We start from the raw sequence: 22,613 nt of genomic DNA, 5'->3' as shown, positions 1-22,613 counted from the left end.
ATTCTTGCTAGATGTTTCAGAGATGTTTATTTCTCCAGCCGCATGGCTGGGGCTCTGCTGAGGAACTGTTCCAGTCACGGGACCAAGGGGTCCTTCTGCCCGCGCAGGGAACACAAACCAACCAATGGGAACGAGGCTGAGCAGGGGCAGGGAAACCCCGTGTCTGTGCCCTCAGGGCCCCTCTCCCAGGGCTACACGGTGGGGGAGGGACCCCAACACCTCACCCGTTTTATTTTAATAAAAGGAGAATGAAAACAACTGGATAAACATAACAAGAACAGTTTTAAGACCAAACAAGCCACCCTCCTGAGTCTTTAAATGTCCAATCAGATTCTGTGGAACATCTTAGGGCTGACAGAAGGGAGACAGGACTCTCTGAGCATGCTTTGTGGGGAAACTGAGGCAGGAGAGGGTTTAACTTCTTCCCTCCCCCTTTTCATCCCCCACTCGGCATTGGAAAGGGATTTTTGGGGAAACAATTGGCAAAAGCATGGTTTTGTGAGGGAAACCATGGATGAAAAAACGGATTGGGAATACACTGGGGGTAATAGGACATAGGGTAAAAGGGAAAGGTGGGATTAGGAAAAGGAGACTGTAGGGGGAACTTACAATAGAGATATTGTCTAACATGACTACGATTTTTTGCATATATACTGCCTTTTACAGGAACACCATCAGGCCCAGTGACCTGCGATGCTTGTAACCCTTTTCTCCCTAGAACAATTTTGAATTCCACGACTTCTCCATCTCCCAAGCTTGGGATGCATTTTTCAGGGTTATTCTTTTTAATAGCAGTTCTATGCACGAATATGTCTTGCTGGTTGTCACACCTTGTTATAAAACCATAATTTTGCTTAACATTATACCATTTTACTATCCCTAAGGTCTTAGTTACTATGATCTTTTCCTTTTTCCGAGTGGCTGCTGTTTTCTGTCTCGCTGCGTCTTTGCTCTCTCCTTCGGTCGCTCCCGTGTTGGAATTGTCGGGGCTGCTGGTGCCTGCACGCTCTTCCCGGGGTCGCGTTCGGGGCCGCGCGGGCCGGGCCGGGCCGTGCCGCTCAGTTCTCTGTGCGTCGCCTCCTCTGGTCGCAGCTTCGCTGCCGCTGCCGGGCGCTGCACCCACGTCTCGGCCGGGCCCCCGAGCGATGACCCCCCCGCGCTCAGCTCCAGCGCGCCTTTCGGCTGGGCGCGGCTCCGCTCCACCGCCACCGCCGCCCGCGCGCCGCCCCTCTCGGTCGGGCGTTCATGGGGCTCGCTCCACCACGCGCTGCGCGGGGCCATGCGGGCACCGCCGGGTCCCGCCGCTCCCGCCGCTCCTCGCTCCGCCACCGACACTGCGGCTCGCGTGGCTCCGCCCGCGCACGGGAACTGCCTCGCTGCTGCTCGCAGAGCGCTCGGCGCACGTGGCCTGGGCCGCACGGTCCCTGCGCCAGGCTTCCCTTTGCCAGGACACAGCTGACATTGCTCAACAGTCTCGGTAACTAAATAATATTCACGAAAATATTCTTCCATCGGCATATATTTTGATTCCAATATTAACTGTGTCCAAACGGTTTTCCAAAAGCCCTTGGTAAGAATTAAATCCCAAGAAACATAGAAAAAGTTCTTAAACAACCATGCCAGGAAGTGTTTCAGTTCTTTTTGAGCTTGAATCAAGCTAAAATTTACAAATCGTTGTTCAAGAATCATTTTAAGATAAATGTCCATATGCGGCTCTGAGAGCCAAGAGTCTTCCCACCGTTCCTCCATAGTTTAGATACGGAATAGCAAAGCAAAACCAAGAAGAGGAATCCAAAGTTTCCAGGGTTTACTCACACAAATCAGTCGCTTAGGGATCGGGGATCGTTCTGCTCACAAATCTCCACCATTTGTTGCAGTGGGGATCCTGCAACACGCATATATCAAACCAGGAGTCCCGTGGAAAGGAAATATATATGGACAGACAGATTCTTGCTAGATGTTTCAGAGATGTTTATTTCTCCAGCCGCATGGCCGGAGCTCTGCCCAGGAACTGTTCCAGTCACGGGACCAAGGGTCCTTCTGCCCGCGCAGGGAACACAAACCAACCAATGGGAACGAGGCTGAGCAGGGGCAGGGAAGCCCCGTGTCTGTGCCCTCAGGGCCCCTCTCCCAGGGCTACACGGTGGGGGAGGGACCCCAACAGTCTGTCTCCCGTGGTTATGCAGAACAGAATAGCTCTCAGTTTCCTATTTGCTGCACATGGACATGTATGTGCTATTATTAATACCACCTGTTGTTCTTATGTGGACCAGAGTGGAAGAATTAGGAAGGATTTGGCTGAAATTTGGAAGGGAACTCAAATTTTACATGAAGTAGCTTCCAGAAATAACACCTTGAATTTCGACCGTATCTTCCATACCCTCACCTCATGGTTACCAAACTGGGCCTGGATAAAAGAAGCGTTCATAATAGCTGTATAGTTGGCATCTTTGTGATAGCTGGTGGGATAGCTGGTTGTGTAAACTGGTGCTGGGGTTAAATGTGGAAATAGAGACTAGACAAGGTAGAGTCTTGTTAGTCTCTTAAAAAGAGGAAAATGATGCTGTTTTGGTTTTTACCTATATTTTTTTTATATATTCTCTGTATTGTTTACACATATATTTGCAGCTTTTTAGTTTGCTGTAGCATTTTCCTAGGCAGAAAGACAAAAATTCCAGGACCCCTGTGCTATCTTGGTTCTCCTTTGAAACCACGGTTGAAACCAGCTTTTTGAGACATATTTTTGTTAACAGGGCCTGGTCTCCCCTGAATGGGGGGAGAATTTAGATGATACTAGTACTGGGAGGGATTACTTCACAGGGCATGTTGCTAACTGGGGGACTCTTGTCAAATATGCTAATGCGCGGGATCTATAAAAATTGTACATGCGCCACACGGGGTATGTATCTTCATCATTTTCCACCTAACAAGCTGTGCACCTGAGGATCCTTATATAAAGGTACCCCTTTTTATCACCCTAACTGTGTCTGCCTCATATTTTTAGGACCAGAGAAAAGGCATCAATGGTACACCCACACTCTTGACACAGCCCTGGGACTGAGGGCCTGATGCGGCTGCTAATGCTTGGCAGTGCACAGAGAAGTAACCAGACACACGTTGCTCCTTTCTATGCAATAGATATTGCAAAGTAAAAGTCAATAATATGTGAGTGGCCAACAGTTTAAGGATGCATCTCACAGTCCTGCAACAGGCTCCTGCACATAAGGTTATTCTTTAAATGCATGAGGTTAAAATTGACATCCTGCACTTCAGTACTACATACATCACCCCACTGAACACCAAGATCACCAAACAGCAAGGAAAAATAAAATACTGAGGCAACAAACTAAAAAAATTCAAAGTTTACTGAAACAATTCAGGAAACTGAAAGCTTTGATTAACTTTGATAAGAGATCACCTGTAATTGATTGAATAAACGGAACTTTTCACTACACTTTTCTTATTCCAGAATTTTACAATCTTTCCTCCTCCTCCAGACAGATTATTAAACAAAATGTTCCATACAGGTATTAACTAATACCAGTTGGAATTATAAATGAATAGCTGAAGGTGATTCTTCAGCACATAGAATAACTGGAGACGTTGGTATCTCAGAGCTATTCTAAGCTAACCTACATGATTCCTGGGTGATCTTTGCCCTGCTTCTCAAAGGTTAATTAAAAAAATCTGCAAGTTTATCTTCTAAGAAAATTTGTTAACAATCTTTTGATTGGTTGTTTGCTTCTTCTCAATGTTTTGAACAACTGTACTTTCTGTCACACTGTATCCACAGGATGATGGTATTTACATTCATTTTTGGTTTCATTGGTCACTGATTTCACAGTGTTGTTCTTCTGGATTTTAGCATCTGCACCATTCCAGCGCTTGGAACAATGTTGTTAAAAAAAGACCAGCACACCTGCTCATGTAATATACTATTATGACACATTTGGGTACAAAGGCATGCAAAATTCACCATGAATGTGAAAAGGTCTACCTGTGTTCATCTCATGTAGCAAGTGGAATGCAGAAACTTTCCCTCTTCCCATGTACAGTAAGAACTGCTAGGCACTTGTAGCACCTACCTAAATGAAAGGCATAGGCCAGGCCTGAAAACTGCAGGATTATGGAGAATTTACTTCAGTTTTCCAGCTTAAAACCAGATCCCCAGATCTGAAAATATTAATATGACTTTTGATAAGAGACTTTAAATATCAGAGCTAAAGTCAGATTCAGCCTTGTTACATTATTGTCTTTTTAAATGCAAATTTAAACAGTGGGTTGGTTTCTTTTATTTTATAGATGTACTTGCTTTTCACAAGACTTGAAAAATGACAATTTTATATGAAGGAACCATCTTTTATGAGAAATGGAGTTTAATATCTATGACCACTATATAGGTTATGCATACATGAAAAGAAAGATGAAGCTTGAGGCCCCATGCAAATAAGGTCATCATACAACTGAAAATGCTAGGAATGATCAGGCTTGTTTTTTAAGAAAGTGGACTTTTGGAGCAGTTATTTTGGAGCTCTCAGTCATCCAGGGAAGATTTGCCACAATCAGAATAGAACTGCCCATCTTTTTAGAAGGTGTCATGTCAAACTGTACAGTAGACAGATCCTAACACCTCCAGCTTAAATCTACAGCAGTTGTATTTGTCAAGAGTAACCATTGAGCTGTGAATAGTCTTATTTTTATGAGCATAACAGATTTAACTTTTGTGGTCTTTAATTAATCCCAGATATAAAAAGCTCCTTAAGTACCTCTTATTTACCATGACTTACCTTGCATCTGTTAACTAAGTGAAAAACACTATAAAAACACAAATTGTGCTCAAAATGGTTTGCAGTTGAGAAAGTGTATGGCAATAAACTAATTTGAGAAGCCAAATGTATGCAGGTTTAAAACAATTCCTTTTTCGTAGTGAGAAATAGAGGAGAACTTTCTGTCCAAGTTGCTAATGGAGACAATTTTAAATAGTCCTTTCTTACAATAACAGCAGTTGAAACTACTTAGCTCTTTTCATTTCCCACAGATGAATATTGACTGAGTAATTACAGCTATAATCTCTTCAGTCTCTTTACAAAAGTTTTCTGCAGAATTATGTCATTAAGACAGAGCTTACTGTACGTAGCATGCCTATAATTCAATTGTGCTTAATGGCTCTGACCTACTTAATTTTACCTATTTTCCTTTGTATCTGGAATTTCATGAATGCTTTGTCATAGAAGTTTATGAAAGAGGTGACAAACAGAACATAAAATTTTCGTTTATCTATTTAAAGATACTGACTTACTGGTATAACCACAGGAAACATCCAGATGCCTATGAAGAATCAAAAACCTTTTAGAGAAAACCCCCCTATTTTTAAACTTAAATTCTATGTTTTAAGCACTGTGAAAAACTGTATTTTTAAAATCTATGTCTGAAGTATATTTGCTCCTCACTGTCCTCCCTCCAAATAAATGAGCCAATTTTATACATATTTACAGTATTTAATAAAGATGTCCAAATCAGCAAAAGTTTTTACATAAATGTTTCAGCACTTAAAATAAGGAGAAGCATTTAATTTGCTCTCAGCTCAGACAGTAAAATTAAATGGAAACATAATAGCCTTCTGCAGAAAGAATGCATTAAACCATTCCTCTCTGTGGGGAAAGGCAGTATCTCAGTATGATTAACAAAACCAAATTTAATTCAAGCAGTTATTAACTCTATCCCAATTTAAATGCTTAAATGTTTGCTGCCTGACTGATAAATAATCAGCTTCTTTTGGAGTCTGCATTAGTATGTTTTACCAAATCCTTGAAAGTTATTTGATAAGGTTTTCTATAAATTCTTTGGCTACATACATTAAGGAAGTTAAATACATGTGAAATCTACCAGCTACAAGTACCTTAAAAATAGTACACATTTACAGATTATACAGGGATCAGAGTGCAAATGTCAAGAGAGAATTGTTTTCAAGGACTAAGTTACTTACAACATCCATTTTTACATCCCAAACAGAAGGCTGTAGACAAAAAAAATTGCGATTCTTAGATTTAGAAATCTCTTTGAAGAGCTTCTTGATCACCTAAAAATGCCTCAAACTGAACCATTGCTTCATCTATTAATGTTATCACTTTTAATTATGAGATATAACCTGCAGTGTCTGCCTCTCTTTTTTTCTTTTGAAGAATATAGAAGTTCAGAAACTGCTCATATAAAGAACAGAAATACTGGTTGTATTCCCATATGGAATTATAACGACTTTAGATTCTTTTATGTCTTCTGAAGATATTTTTGTAAGCAAAATATGAAAGCAGAAATCCATGTCAGTCCTCCGAAAAAGCTCTGGGTTACAGTGATTTTGTGAAAATGTTTAGTTTTCTTCTTGCAGCATTTCTTCTATTTCTTTATCCCAGTTTTCATCACGCTTTTCTGATTCTGTCACCACCTCATACTCTTGAAGCTCTTGTTGTAATTCCTTTTCCCAATCAGCAGTTTCTTCTACAAGAGATAAATGATATGTAAGAATTTAACTGATAATACTGAATGTTGCTTATTTATATAAAACTAGATAAATTTGCACTGAATCGCTCTTATATCCCCTAAACTTCATGGGCTAATCTCCTTAAAAATGAAAGAAACTTCAAGATCAGAAATTTCACCTTCTTATTGATCACAAGTAGGAATTAATTAATATACAAGGCTATATTCCTATATGCATACTATAATAAAGATATAAAGAGCAAATACACAGCTAAGTCATTATGCATGTCTCTTTGCAAGATAATTTTCTACTCTACTATCAACTGAATCTCCTTTTCCAGTTCTAAATCTCCATAAAAAAAAGAAGTTTGTAGAAGTGTTGAAGTGTGAAAATCAAGATCAAATACTGTGGCTAGTTTAAAACAAAGAAGAAGGTACTCTCCTCACTGACTTTTGTAGCTAGGCAAGGTCATTTAATCAGGGTTAAAGGTAACCATATTTCATACTTCACGGAAAAAAATTAGTCAGAAGGCATTCCTGTGTTGTTAAGCTCTGTTTTAATTAGCTCTACCTATCATAGGCAAGAGTGTGGGGGAGGAGATGGGTGTTTGACGTGTTCCATGTTGGTTGGTACTTCAGCCTAGATAGGAAGGTACGCAATTCCAGAGTCCAAGTCAGTACGGCCAGCTGAGATTTCTCTGAACAAGTAACACATTCATGACCTACTGAAACACTTCCATCAAAGAACTAGATGCAAGAAAGTGATATTACTCATTACAATTCCTCAAGCTTGGCTATGTATTGAACAGAAGAAAAAAAAAATCAGAAAACAATGATTCAGCAAAATCCAAAGCACATTTTAATTAAGTTCTGCAAATGTTGTGATAAGCATCTACATATACAAGTGTTGACATAGTAAATTGTGTATGGCCAGAGCCACATCATCACAGACTCTTTTTATGCTCTTTATACTGATTTTATAAAATCTGAACTATTTTAAATATTAAGCTCCATTTAATCTCTTCTCATGATTCTCAGAACTATTTGTTACATTTTAACTGTAAACCTTTATAGGCAGAGGCCTCTTCAGGCTCATAGTCTGGTGCAAATGTTGCCTTTTTAGCTGGTGCCAAAACAAAAAAAACAGAGTCTGACTTCCAAATACTGTACTTTACCTACAAGGATGTCAATTAAAGAAAAAAAAATTAATATGCAGAAGAACCTATGGAAGAGAAGGCAAGGAAAGGAGGAGATAAACAGAAAAAATACCCCACACTCCCTTTCATAGAAGAGCAATCTAAAATTCTTAGGTACTTTGGATTTAAACCACTCACAGTTAACATTCTGTGTAAGATGTGGTTTGACCATGGGGAAGATTATAATTAATTTCTGCAATATCTCACTGATGGTCATTTCATACACTTTGGAAAAAACTGTCACAGATCTACTTTCCTAAATTGAATTGCAACTTTTTTTTTTCTTTTAAATCAACCTGTCTTAGAATTGCTTTATGTAAGAAACAGAGGTAATAGTAGCTTTACCTTCTACTACTGAAGTCTCTTCTTTCTTTTTGTCTAGCACTAGTTGTTCCATTTCTTTTCTGAGATCTTCCTGATTCAGATTACAGGCATCAAAAGCATCACTCACAAATTCTGATACACCTGGACTTGTGGAAATCTCTTCCTCATCCTGCAACAAGACATTTTAGTATAAACTTACCCAGACAGGGTGAAAAAAGGCACCAATACATACTTCTACTCGTGACTGCTTTTAAATAGAGCTGGCAAAACCCAAACTTATGGCATTACTCTCACAACTATTTTTCTTTATTGGCTATTTGTCCTTAAGAGTATTTTTGTACAAACAAAAATGGTAAGACAGCTGTACTGAAAATGTTCTGCTTTACATTCTAGGTTGTCTTTTTGTGTTCTCTTAACAACTTTAATTCTGATTTTGTAATCTTCAGAAACAATAATAAACTCCTGAGTAGTTTAGAACAGGACCTAAATATTAAAAATTTGACCACAATTCAGTAACAGTTTTCTAGACCAAAGTGAGATTAAGAGAGGACTGTTCTTTGGAAATCTTTGCCTGCTGGCAAGTGAATGCACAGCTCTGCTTCTGCCAAGAGTGTTCTCTGGCACCAACTTTACAATCCAGAAATGAACAAGGGTCATTATGTGTCTAAAGTAAAGGTTTTTGCAGTACCAAGCAAAAGTGAAATAAAGCAGTGTTGCTATTGCAATGCATCATTTAGATTTCCAATACTTCAGCCTGACCACTGCTTGAAGAGTTGGACAGAACATGGCACACAAATATATTTTTATGAAGGTACTGCTAGTGTCTCAGTGCAATGCTAACCTTCTATTCCAAACATTTTGGGAATTTCACTCTTGAGAGTAAAATCACATCTTATCATAATGTGCAGGATACTAAGGAAAGCATTCTTCAGATAAACTACTGTTTCTGCTACTGAAAATGAGTTTCAAGCCTATATGCTAAAAATTAGTAATACAGCAAAACAGCAGCAGGTTAGGACTGTCAGATACTATATTATTATGGTTTCATAGCAGAACTTACTCAAGAAGATGCATAATTACTTATTAAGGAACAGCTTCCCATACTAAACACCAGATAAAATATAACAGCATTTTTACCTCTTGTGATTTTATTTGAGGCTTGATTGTAATAGGTGGTGTTTTTGGCCGTACTGTTTCTGTCAAGGGAGGGAAAAAAAAGGTAGATTACATTTAAATATATAAAAATCTCATTTAATTTGCATAGCTATTAAATATACAAGGAAATACTGTATTTTAAGGAATCCTTGTGGTTAAAGGCTGAATTTAGCCACAGGTGAACCATTTTCAAAAACAAAGAGAAGCAATTTTCTATTCTTAATTAAGACAAATTTAGCAAGCCATTTCCTCATTATGACTCCACTTAAAGAACAGGACCTCTCTGAACCTCAAAATGACATCCCAAGATCTTTAAAGTTACAAATGCATAGACTTGGTCATGAAATCCAGTCACTGTCTATCACAGTTCTCCCACTCCCCTGGCTGGGTACTACTACTGACATGGGCACTGGTTAGCTCTCGGGCACACCAGACTGCACATGTACTATGCACAACGCTAAGTGCACAGGAGAACAGTGTTCTGCAAAGGCCTGTTTCACACAGCCAAAGGAAGTCACTGACAAACAAACCCTAGAAGCTGGTCCCAATTTCCTAAGAAAACTCACTGTGCATTCCGTATTTAGAGCATGGTGCTAGGAAGACAACGATTGTTTACAAGCAAGGTTAGATCTTTTCCCTGGCAGGTAAAGGAACACCCCAGCTTTCTTCCTCATGTTAACTCTCACGAGAGAGGACTTACAATGAAGACCCAGGTGGCTGCAAGAACAATTAACATACAGGGGAGGCTGTGGTAGTGGTGGAGTGCTTGCTTAGCAGTTCTCTTTGCTCAAACATGCAAAGCAGCTCTCAGCTTGCAGCTCTGCTTCCTCCAGGGTACCCAGGTGGACTCTTCCTGATAACTCAGCAATTTCTGAATGGGGAATTTTTTTGTGTTTAATTTTTAAAATTAAGACCAGTTTTAATTAAAATCATTCCCTAATTGGTAGCTGTCACTGCTTGTATAGCTCTTCTACTCAATGCCCACTCTTCTGTCCCATCTTCTCTCTTCCTTCCACTTCCCCATCTCCAGAGGATCTCCCACCATACCCAAAGAGGCTCTAGCACTCCCTGCTTGGAGAAGCTGCGGGACATGGCAGTAACTCTTTGCTGTTCAAGAGGGGTGCCTCAGGCCCCACCTGCTGCTCTCATGCAGATGGGACACGGCTGCTCTGCACTGGCCCATGCCCCAGTCAGGTGTGACTGATGCACCATTAGCATTATTCTGGACATACTGGCCTGGCATCATTTTCTCCACTGCTGGTGTGCTCTCATCCCAAGGTAACTCAGTTTACATCTACAGAGCTACCTAATACCTAGAGAAGGGCTAGAACTTGGCATTTTGTTATAGATCTTACATAGCCTTTACACTAGAACGTGGAATATCTTCCATTTGTCTCTTCTCTCTTCCTTTCACATCAACCACGTTAATTTAACTTTCTGAAAAGAGCAGCTAAGGCAGAGACAGAGAAACGGAAGGCTAATTCTGTTTTATAGACACTCAGCTTTGAGAAGAAACCCTGAACATTATGAAGAACTACCAAAAGGCAATTACTTCCAGTTTTAGCCTCCAATTAGGGAATCCAACCCTCAAAAAGGTTACTTAAACCAAAAATAACATGTAATATTCAGAGCTTCCCAAATTGATGCAATTTCTGAGTCAAACAAAACATGCATTTACTACAGTCTGGTACATGTATCTTTGCCATTACAGCACATACAGTCACTAGGACAGAAAATCTATCTGCATATCCCACACTGGTGGTTTGAACTGTAGAAAAGCTGCAACAGGCCAAAAGGCAGTGTTGGTGGGGTTTTTTTGTTTTTTTGTTTTTTTTAAATGAAGATATGTTTTGCTTTAGTCTCAAAGGGAATTTTACTAGAATCCAGCAACTTTCACTTTGAATGGTACTTTCCAAGGGTTTGAATGCCTCAAACATAACATTTTTATTGTTCAATAGGGTCAGATGCCATATCTCCTGTAAAGTTGAGACACTTCAGTTAAAACAGCCATAGTTTTGGGACAATAAACAACTGTCCTGAATAAAAGTAGTGGGAATGGGTGCCTCTTGGTCTGCAGTAGATTCTGGAGTAGTCTGTCCTGTCAGCATTGCATGGATATTAACTCAAGAAACTACTTTTTAGAAAACTACTTTTTTCACTCTACATGGGGACCTTGCCTAAGCTGACACAGGCACATTCCAAACAAAATCCTTGAGAAACACGAGACAAACTGACAACAAAGGCACATATGCAACATGGAAGCCCAGCTTTGTAATGCCATCTGTAGCCTCCCCTTCACCCCACAGTTCAGCTGCCTGTCCAAGGAGCCAAGGCCCACCTGAGTAACCTTCGCTCAGAGTGTGCAAAACAAGTTGTGCAAAAGACCTGTGAAAAAGTCTGTAAAAAGAATAAGAAAGGCAACTCAAGAGGAAAAATACCTATATAGAAAGATATTATATTCAAAAAGAAGGAAAAAGAAGTTAACTTGGCAGTGATCAGCTGGCTGTCAGTCAGGCGAGCAGTGTCAACAGGACATAAGTATTAGCGGATTTCATGGATGACAATTCATTGATACTGGGGATATGAGAACAGTTCCAAGGTGAAGCAAAGGCTTTCTCCTCCTGCCCAATGCCTACCCAGCCTGCCAAGATCCTTCAGGTGTCTTACCAAGGGTGGTGAGTGTACCTAGGTTAAGCCTAGATTTAATGAGCTACTGGTTATCTTTTGCATTTCTGTCAGTAACTGCTTTGTACTCTTTAAGCTGCAAATATTCCTGCTTGCAGAATTTGTTAACATGCAAAGAGGTCCAGTGGTTCATAAGAGGGTCAGTAAGAATCACCTGTAGAAACTGATCAATGTAACTGAAGATACCTTTGTTGAAAAAGCTTTTTCATTTCAAGGCTGTATCCCAGGTAGCCTCCTGGTCCCCATTTTTTCTGTTTCCACATCCTGCATGTGTCTCTGCCTCCAGCATCACAGTCATTCTACTCCTGTATCACTCGCTAACTTCTGTTTGGCACGAGGGATGAGCAAAAGCCAAGAGCAAGCCACATGCCAGCTGGCTGGGTTGGCTAGTACTTGCTGTCTGATCAACTGAACCAAAGGTATCTCCTACTTCTTTTTGACAAGTCAAAAATCACACCTGGGACCAATAACGGTCATGAGCTGTCACAAGCTAAGTACAACATTTCTCCTCTTGAGATTTCCACTCTTCTGACAAAATTGGCTGAAACTGGAGAACAGCTTAAAAGCACCAGGAGCCTCCTCTTCCCCAGTCTACACAAAGACACCAAGTATGGTGAGAGAAGCCCTGATTTAATAGGCAATCCAGGATAAAAATGTGATGGCACCTGATGTATACAATGAGCATTTGTTGATGTCTAAAAATTTTTAGCTTTTTAAAAATATTTGTAGCTTTGTAGATTTCTTAATATATAGTTGTACAGTTTCTAGCACTTCCTCACACTTTAGGACAGTAGTTACCCTTTCTCATACATTATGCCACAGTATTGAAATTCTGTTTGGTCTTATTTTCAAGACAAAGGGTTTCTAACAAGGAGATCCTGTTTTGCACCAGCACCTGGGCTGAAGTAATAAGATACTTTGTAGATATAACAAGATATAGGGCTAAGAACCCTTGGAGGGGCTCCAGTGCAGCAGATCCAAAGGTGGGTTACCAGGGCAACTGTTCTCCTACTGAATGTACTTGCTAGATATGCTAATTAATTAAACTTATAAAAATTGTGAAAATTTGATGCTGCACATGCAGATATGTATTATATGAGCAACTGAAAGCTTTCATTAAAAGCTTTCTTTATCTTTTATCTTTATGTTGCCAATTTTAATATTGTTTGAAAATTTTTTTTCTGATTTTAGGCAACAGCGTGACACTAAGTTAATGAACTGTGCTAAAACAAATGTTTCCCATACCTTTCAGTTCACTATCCTCTTTGCCTTTGCTCTCTTCCTTTCCTACTGCTTGCTGTTGAGCTGCAAGCGCGGTGAGTTGTGCAGACTGTTTAATTAGGGACACCCTGTAGAAATAATTTCTCCAGAACACCTCCTCCTTTACACTAGAGAGAACAAACAGATTTTGATTATTACATTTGGAATATCGTTCCTTTTACCATCTAGCAGTGAAATAAAATTAAATATGCAGAGAGGAGGAGTAGACACAGCTGTTATTTAAGTAAAAACTTAAAAAAGAAATCTGTGACATTAACACATCTTATAAAGTCCATCATTTTAGAAGTTCTTGATCTTTCACAAGGCATTTGCAGTTGACTTGAACATATAATAGTAATGTTATAACTTTAGGAAAAGCTTAACAGCATGCAGCAATACATGGTATGGAAAAATATTATACTGTTCCATCTCTCCTGACAAATTATGTAAACAAACCCAACAAGCCAAACAACCCCATTCTCTTCCCCTCTAAGCCAAACACTCTATTATTGTCAAACTATAATTGTCTACATCTTCCCTAGACATCAGGTGGAACTGGAACATCTGTGGTGGCAGAAGCCATTCCTAGATTGCAGCAGTACTATTTCACTACCTGCATGTCTTTCAGCACGTCCACAGAACCTTTAGTAACTAGGAACTGCCATTGTGGAAATGACCAGCTCTGATAGGTGGGACACTATCCCCTGCCTCAGGTAACATTTCCCTCGAAATCCCTCCAGCAAGAAAAAAAGACCCAACTTTAACCGAGAGGCAACAGAAGGCAGAAATGACAACATCTGTGGGGAGGAACTTGCGCAGGTTAAGAACGAGTGAAGTCACCTTTGCAGCTATTCAGGCAAACAGTGACCACTGAGACTAAGAACAGACAAAAAAAAAAAATTAAGCAATGTGGTAGAAAAGGCAAGGATAGCATGACCAGAGGCTGAAGACAGAGCATCAAATAATAGGGAAAGATCTTCAGAACTGACAATAGAGAAGAAGGTAAATAGAATGAAGAGCTGGGAAGGTTTACAAAAGGAGGAGATTTAAGACAGAACATGTAACAAGGGAAGATTTTCTTTCCTTAAAGAAAGAGACTAATGTTGGGAACTCCCACTTAAATAGGAAGCTGACTTGTGAAACAACCTTTGGGAGGAGAGTCTGGGACTGGACAAGGAAAAACCGCTCTGGAATAAAGCTCTGCAACACAGAGCTTTTCCCATTTCCTATCCAAATCCAGTTTCTCTTGCTTGCATTGCTGCTTTTTTGGTGACACATTCTATTACCATTTCTTGGAGAGGGAGGGGGGCGGGTCTCTGACTATCTGTAATCACTTTTTTGGGATGTCAGTTACACCAAGAGATCTGAACATTTTTATTGTTGCTTTATGGGTCTTTAGGGGAAAAAAAAAATCATTTAATTTAGCACAGTGGGCAATGAAATACTGAAGGCCTCTCCCACATTGAAGTCAACAGGTCCTTATTAGTTCTGTCTCACAGATATACTTCTTTTCTTACCTCCAACTGCTAAACTGCAATGCACATGCAATATCCCATGTGTTAGGCACTAGCAGATAAAAGTATACGTACACATCGTAAGAACATAAAAAGTTGAAGGAAGTGAAAAGAACAGGGAGTAATTTATGAGTATTTACAGACACATTGAAAGCATGATGATACAGTTACCAGCAGAAATTACTTACTGTTTGGGAACAAGGTCAAACCTCATCCTATTAAGAAGCTCATCTTCTTGCAACATCACCAGTGCAACAGGGTACATTTGATCAAAGTCAAAATGAAACTGCACACCTGCTGGAGGATCCCGCAGAAAATTCCGTTTATCCTTTGAATAACATATTAAATGTCATTAAATGATATCAGAAAAAGGACACTTATTTCACACACAAGAGCAGCAAAGCAATCTGTAAAGCCTTTATAAAAACAAAAACTATATTGAGGATCTGCTTTGGTTCAAGCTGAAACTGATAGAACTATTTACTCTTGCACATGATCAGTGCAGTGACAGACATATTAAAAGTATCTTGAAAACATGCAATTTAATAGACTTACTTAAAAAACCCCAGTAGTTTTAATTTCTCCAAGAGAAAATTTCAAAGCTTAGAGGAAATTAAATACTTACTGCTGATAAGGCCAGTATTTGTTGTTGAATTGTCTCTTCTTCATTGCTGTCTACCCAGGGAGGCACTGCTGCTTCTAGTGTTGAAAGGAGGAAGATAATTGCATATGTATCACTAGAAAAAAACCCACTCCAAATAACAGACCTTACATAAGGTAACATATAGTGTCCCAAAAGTAAGCAGAGTTACACCAGTAGGCCACGTTACTGTGCCTTTTCCTAAACTAAGTCCATGGCATAAGAGAGAAACCCTAGGAATGGATCTTTGCTTATCAGAGATAAAGAAGTAGTAACTAAATAGTTGCTGATCTCTGTTATTGTAAAAATAAAACTGTGGGGATTTCTTTGCACCAGTCAGAACTTGGTGCCTCTTAGTTTAGCTACTGAGGTAGTGCTGTACAACTGGTTAACTTGCCTGCAAATAGTATACCCAGATTCACTTTAAATGTGTAAACTTTATCTAAATTAAGCTTGCAAAGTAACTTACACCCAGAAGACACCAATTCTTTAACAATGGAGAAGAATGTTATAAATCTGTTACGAATTACAACCCATTATACACTGAGGAAGCCTACTTGAGTTCAGCTGGTTTGTATCTTTATGCAGATACTTTCAAAATAGTTCTTTAGGCTGTACAGAGAGGAAAATAAATTAACATAGATGAATAGATATTTATTAATCTCTTCACTGTCAATGCAAATTCAGCCTACAGAGACAATATGATGCATCTGTAGCAGTTAAGTAATTCTTGTGCCCTTAAACTAACAATGCTTATTTGCCCGTGCAGCTGGTATCAGCAAGATCTTTCACCCACATGGATTCATATCTGATGCTAATGCTCCTTTCATCTGTTACTCCTCCTTTGGCCAATCTAGCTACCTATTTTCATGAAGCTTTCAGAAATATATTAAGAGAAGCCCAAGTTTACTAACAGACAAAAAGACAGAAATACAGACAACACAATCCCAAAAGCAATCTTGCAAGAACAAACCAGACTAACATACTAAGTACAGACACCATGAAAAATTTTATCACAATCCATTTAAAACCAGCTCATTTTCAAGATTAGCAGTCACTAGATATTCAAACTGTCAGAAATTACTGCATTCAGGTAACACATTAAAAAAGATAAAAGTCAACGATGAAACACAATGTGAGAAAACAACTTTGCTAGCATGGTGATCTTTGAGTTTATTTCATAAAGCAGAATTTACTTAAAAAAGCAAATCTAAGCCAACTAGATAACATAATAGCCTCACTTAAAAATACGATCTTTCTATTCCACCATATGCATTAAATTCTGCCACAATGGGTTTCGTTAAATCGTGTTTCGATAGATTAGTTTCAGATATAGCTCAATTATCCAGCTTTCTGGAAGGTCTCACTTATGTGATGTCAGGCATCACCAATAAAAGCATACATTACCTGATTTTTTGGTTTGTTGCTCCTGGACAAATTTCTTCTGTTCTTTCTGAAAATCTCCAATAATTGTCTAAAATAAACATTAGGGAATCACAATTAAAAAAAAAATAAGAAGAGTGAATTTTTATTTTATGTTCAGTCAGTGCTTTCAAATACAGTGCATATTCTTATATCCATAGTGGCTCTTCTTGTAAGTTAAAGGTCTTTCATGTCAATCATACATTTCCTTTTACTGAAGCATTTAATTTTACATTTAAAACTATTGTGTATGCTTCAAAATTATATTTATAGTTTTATCAAGTTCAGGGGACAGGGAAAAAAGATGGAAAATCTTAGCTGATAACTTGAACATTGGCATACTATGCATATCCCCTTACTGTTTTACCATATCAAATACAGACAACACAGACTGTTCAGACTTATTTAAAAGTATTTTTAAAGCACTAAACACTGAAAGATACCATTGGCCTTACAGAAGTTTCAAGAGTTGCCTAAGAAATATATCCATTTCAAGAAACTGGACTTCCAAAACTGTAAAGTTGGATTTCAGAATCAAACTGCTTAGTTGAAACAAAATACTTCCCCATTTATGTTGTTGACAAATTTTCATTAAAGAAATCATATTTAGAAATATCCTACATTGAATTTAGAATTTTAAAAAGTGGAGAATGGTCTCAGAATTTGGCATGCCACAATCTAGAAGTAAGAATGCAAATGTTCTGTGGTTGAAAGCAGAGGCAAAAAAGATGAAGCTAGAAATGAATACTTAAACCACTCACAAAATACAAATTTTATGCAGTGAGGTCTGTGGACCAACAAGCTGCCAAAATGCACAGAAGTGTTCAAGCTAAATCCTGATAAAATTCCTATACTTTTTTTTTCCCTTCAGTATCCCAGTATTTCAGTTTAAGATTACTACCAGTGAGAGAACTACAATAGTGTCAGTTATACAACAGATCATTGTGGTTCCTTCTGGTTTTAAGTTATGTGAATTCTTTCTATTTATGCAATAAAACAATTTATATGGTATAAGAAGAAAGCTTTATTATAATACAACTATGATCTTGTTTCTCCTATATGTAATACTTATTAATTGAAACAGGGAATTCATATTACTCTAAGACATTCACAGAAAAAAGAAAATGGTATTTTAGGCATAAAATACGCTGTAGGTACTTAGCTACAGTTTCTTAGGAGCATTCTTGATAGTGTATTAAATTAACAAATAACCTTGTTACTTGATTTTTCCTCTTTGACGTGGATCAAAATTACATTAGACTCTGCTATGCTGCAGAAAGAAATAAATCTCTGCTATTATCATACAGACAGTTGTCAATGAAATCTGAAGACAAAATGTAAAATGTGATCATAATAGAGTTTCATTTGATGTCATTCGATGATTTGTTTGGAAGACAAGATGAACAGTAATTATATCAAGAAACAGAATTCTACTGTATTAAAAAAACCAGGCAATGCTGTAGTTTCCCTGAAGGGCTGTCTGAGAGATGGGAGCAGGAAAAGGGGTTTGCCTATGTGAGACATTCCTGGATGCACAACCCTACTACAGCTGGGATGGTTTTGGCCAGTTCCCTTTCCTTTCCCTTCCAAGCTACTCTCAATAGCAAACACAGAACACTACATGGCACTTACTGCTGCCTTTTTCTTTTTTTCTTTGCCTTCTGCCAAGTTTGTGGCTTAAAGCACTGGAAGAACACTTGCTGGCACAAGTTAAGCAACTGGAGCTGACAGAAAGGACCAGAGAGGGCAAGAAGTACGTGACAGGGTCAGGGTGGGGAAAAGAACAGGACAGTAACAAGGTGTTCCATTAGCTCACTGGTTCTGGGGAAACTGTACCTGTATACCCCTAGGGTCTTAGGATACAACATCCACAATGCCGAGCTAATTCTGACTTTTGCTGCAGAGATGCATTTAAGATGCAAGCTACCTCATCCCTTTTTCCAACTAAATAAGCTGTGGAGCAAAAAGAAACCAGTCCACACATCTTGAGACAGGTATTCCCCAACTGCCTGTCTCAAATTCTTCCAGCCCTTCCACCTACATCAGCATTTTTCATCATCTCTTCTGGTCTTTCTCCAGCGTATCAGCGTCCTGATGGAACTGAACAAACACAGGTGCAGCACTGAGAAAAGCAAGGTGACGATTTTTTGACAAGTCTACCATGAATAAACATTTCAGTCACATCATCATGACAGGAGATACATAATATCTCTTGAAAGGCAATATCTAAAGAGAGCTTAAAGAAATGTTACCAAATGTCAGATTTGCCACATGTAACAATGGTAAGCAAACAGATCTTTCAGATCCGGTATCTAGAAATAAATTACCTTATCGATGATACTGTCAATTTTTCCTTCTTCTACAGACTTCTTTATTGTCTGTGCTGTTTCAGCAACGGATTCAGATATCTTTTTTGTAGCAGCAGAGGCAAAATTGAAGAGGTAACCTTTCACAGACAAAAAAAGAAAGACCCGAGAATAGATTTCTTTACATCCAGTTCCCTTTTTACATTTATTTTTCCTTCTCTTTAGACATTTGGATACCTACTTAGAAGTTTCTTTCAAAATAACACAGCTTCTGGCCTACAAAAAACTCCTAAAATTCTATTTATCCATTTCTAGTTTACAATCTTTAACGATGTTGATGATGATCACAACTTTCTGTAAATCAAGTATTTATACATGAACCTTGTTTACTAAATCAAATATTCTTAATGGTCCTTGAAATACTCCTTTCCAATGAGTTTTCTGAAGCAATGTGTCTTTCCTGATTTCATGTAAGTATTTTGGAGACATTACGCTATAAAGTAACTTAGCCACAGTATTAAAACAGAATTATATTATTTTTTAAGAAAATTGACATGCACAATAAAGTCTCATAAACTGAGGCAGCAAATCCATGAAAAATTTCAGGAAGGTAACACTTCCTTTGAAAGTCTTAGTACAGAAGCTTGCTCTTGATGTTTGCCCTTATCTATTTTGCATTGTCTTCTTCTCTTTATCTCCATGAAAAGCACTGTGGCCCTGTTGGCTCATTTTTCTGAATATATTCAGTGTCAGAAGAACAATGACAAATATTCTGAAAGACTCACTTTTCTTATATTAGCAGTGCTGAAGTGATGAGAGGTGGCAGGGAAAGAACTACGTATACGTAGCACGGCCATCTGCACTGTGTTATTCTGTTTTAATTAAGGAGAACAAACTTGCAAGAAGCAAGATGTGTATCATAAACCTTCAGAAACATTAAAGATCAGCTTATAGACAAGTGATTTTAAAACACTGGTACTATTTCTCAGATGACATGATGTCACAAGCACTTTATCCTATCTGAATGGTTCATTACGACTGCAGTACCTCAGTTACAGTACACACATTATGTCAGTGCTGCAGTAAATAAAATAATTGCAGAGGCATCTAGATAGATTGGAACATTTGGGCAAACATCAATGGAATGAAATTTAACAAGAATGAATGCTGGATTCTGCACGTGGGATGAATATAAATTGGCACAGGAGTGTCTGGAGAACAGCCCTGCAGAAAGGGATCAAGGGGGTGCTACCTGCTGGTCAGCTCAATAAGAGTCACATATTTCAGTTATTCCAGAAAATCACCTTTGACTTTTATACAGGGGGTTATCAAACAAAAAACAAAACAAAACAAAAAAACCAAAAAACCAAACAAACCAAGCACTTCTGTTTCAAACAAAAAACCACCTTCCTTCTCAAGAACTCTCAAAAAATCCAGCTTCCCTATGGGTTAGAAATGGAAAAAATAATCTTATAATGCAAAAAAGAATTAAAAAAAAAAGTTCCTTTAACACATGTGGTTGTTAGCCACTGGTAGAATGAGTTACTTTGGAACACTGATGTCACCTTTTGGAAAGCTGAGTATTCTTTGTAGTGGATAAAATGTTCTCTTGTTATGATATCACAAAATCAATACCAAAATATGCAGAGGTCTAGCCAATCCTTAAGCAAGACAATTTTTTACATGTAACTTTCACTTACAAGTCACAGAATGGGGATAACCAAACATCCTTCAAGTACTGACTAGCATCTTTTATGCCTGTTATCAGGGTTTACAACCCATCACATGATTCAAGTATAAAAAAAAAGGTTAACTTCTATACTTTAGATATAGACATGTATTATTCCCCTTATGAGAACAGAGGAAGCAGCAGCCTACTGGACTGCTTACTTCATACCAGCTTTTATTGGTTGTTTCATGTAGCCCTGGAAACTCTCTCATATACAATTGTTTTAGGTGCAAAATATGTAGAGATATTTGCTGTGATATTCTGGCATTATTGCATGAAGTGGTTTTGGCCAGTCCTGGAAGCAGGCTGAAGAGCAAAATGCTTTTTATTTTCACTAAGTGCAAATATTCTTTTGAACTAAGGTACTCATAAGGCTGCTGAAGGGGTGGTACTTAGTCTTAAAAAAATAGGATTAGTGGGGGAAAATAACACTTTCAAATGACTAAGAAACTCACCCTCCATCTTACAAGCCTATGCCTGTATTAAGAATGTGTATCTAGCAAGATTTCTATTATTAGTTCACATTGGCAAAACAGTCATAATTTCTATAATGGCATGATAATGACTGAAAAATAATGTCTATAAGGCTTCGGTTTTACCAGTAAAGTTCTTTATCTGCCAGGGGATTCTTTTCATACAGCTACCCAGGTTGTAGGCCATGCAGATTTCTAGGATTTCTAGGATTATGTGGTAAAACAGCAAGAAAGCCTTTCCACCACAATCTACCCTGGTGTCACAGACAATGAACCCATGGACCACTAAATCAAATTTTCACTTACAGAGAAAATTATGGGATGGATCTTTATATAGATAATAGTCAATATTTATTCTTCCCCTGAAATTCAAAGCCCTTTTTCCTTCCTGAACAATCAGAGCAATTAGCAGATTAGAATCACTTTACCACAACTAGAGGCATATTTGACCAAACTACACAGACTAAACTGCTGCCGTTCAGACTGCCCAAGACAAAGCACAGTAAGAACCAGCTCAGACTAACGTCCCAGAAATATATTGATTGAGAATTTCAGAGCATCAATTAAAAAAACCCCAAAACCTTTAGATCTGTACTTCGGATTAATTTTATCCAAGAATCCACTACGGTAAAGCAGGAATTTTACTTATAGCAAATTACAGCTTTGCGCCATCCCTGGCAGCGTTCAAGGCCAGGCTGGATGGGGCTTTAAGCAGGCTGGTCTAGCAGAAGGTGTCCCTGCCCATAGCAGTGGGGTCGGAACGAGATAATCTTGAAGGTCTTTTCCAACCTAAAGCATTCTATGATTCTAAGAGTGCACACATGTTCAACAAAATCATCAACCCCCATTATTTTCATATGAAAAAATCACAAAACCCCACAGCAATCAATGAAGTATATTATTCTACGTAGACAGACCTATTCTCTCTACAGACAGACCTCCTCCCATAGTGCCAACAGAGCAGATACTTAAAGAAGTGCTGCTCCTTTAATAACAGCTCTGAAAGAGGCGATAACCGAACGACACATTTGCAGCCTTGTTTCCTAAGTTCGTATCTGAAAGCCGGCAGCCCCGGGACACTCACTGCCGATTCCCTTGGCCTGGCTGAGCAGCGCCTCCGACTCCCCCTGCAGCTCGCCCTGCTCCTGGCCGGCCGGCCCTGCCTCCTCCTCCTCCTGGTCCTGCTCCTGCTCCGCGGGGCTGCCCCTCTTGCCGGCGGGCAGCAGCTGCTCCTCGCCCGCCCGCTCCAGCCCAGCCAGCTGCCCAGGCCGCGCAACATGGCTCAGGGGCGGCGGCCGCGCTCGGGCCGTGCCGGCGCTGCTGCGGAAACCCGGGCGGCCGCTCCGCGCTCCTTCCGCGTGCGCCACTTCCGCCGGGAGCGGCCGCGGGAAGGGGCGGGCCCGGCCGGAGCGGGGCGCGCGGCACCTGTCCG

At 39.2% G+C, this 22,613-nt stretch overlaps 1 protein-coding gene across 1 annotated transcript; it reads right to left on the bottom strand.

The window, feature by feature from the left end:
- Nucleotides 1–3,347: 3,347 nt before the first annotated feature.
- SYAP1 (synapse associated protein 1) lies at nt 3,348–22,475 on the bottom strand. Its single transcript, XM_010394712.3, is given in 10 exon segments — nt 3,348–6,495; nt 8,019–8,166; nt 9,135–9,193; nt 13,083–13,225; nt 14,800–14,939; nt 15,237–15,310; nt 16,659–16,725; nt 19,001–19,119; nt 22,266–22,436; nt 22,439–22,475. Coding segments are annotated over 10 exon segments (1,071 nt in total). The 5' UTR covers nt 22,461–22,475; the 3' UTR covers nt 3,348–6,367.
- Between the last annotated feature and the right edge of the window lie 138 nt (nt 22,476–22,613).

The sequence above is a fragment of the Corvus cornix genome, chromosome 1 (genome assembly GCF_000738735.6).
Source record: "Corvus cornix cornix isolate S_Up_H32 chromosome 1, ASM73873v5, whole genome shotgun sequence".
NCBI classification, from domain to species: domain Eukaryota; kingdom Metazoa; phylum Chordata; class Aves; order Passeriformes; family Corvidae; genus Corvus; species Corvus cornix.
This window is presented reverse-complemented; position numbering and strand designations above follow the sequence as displayed.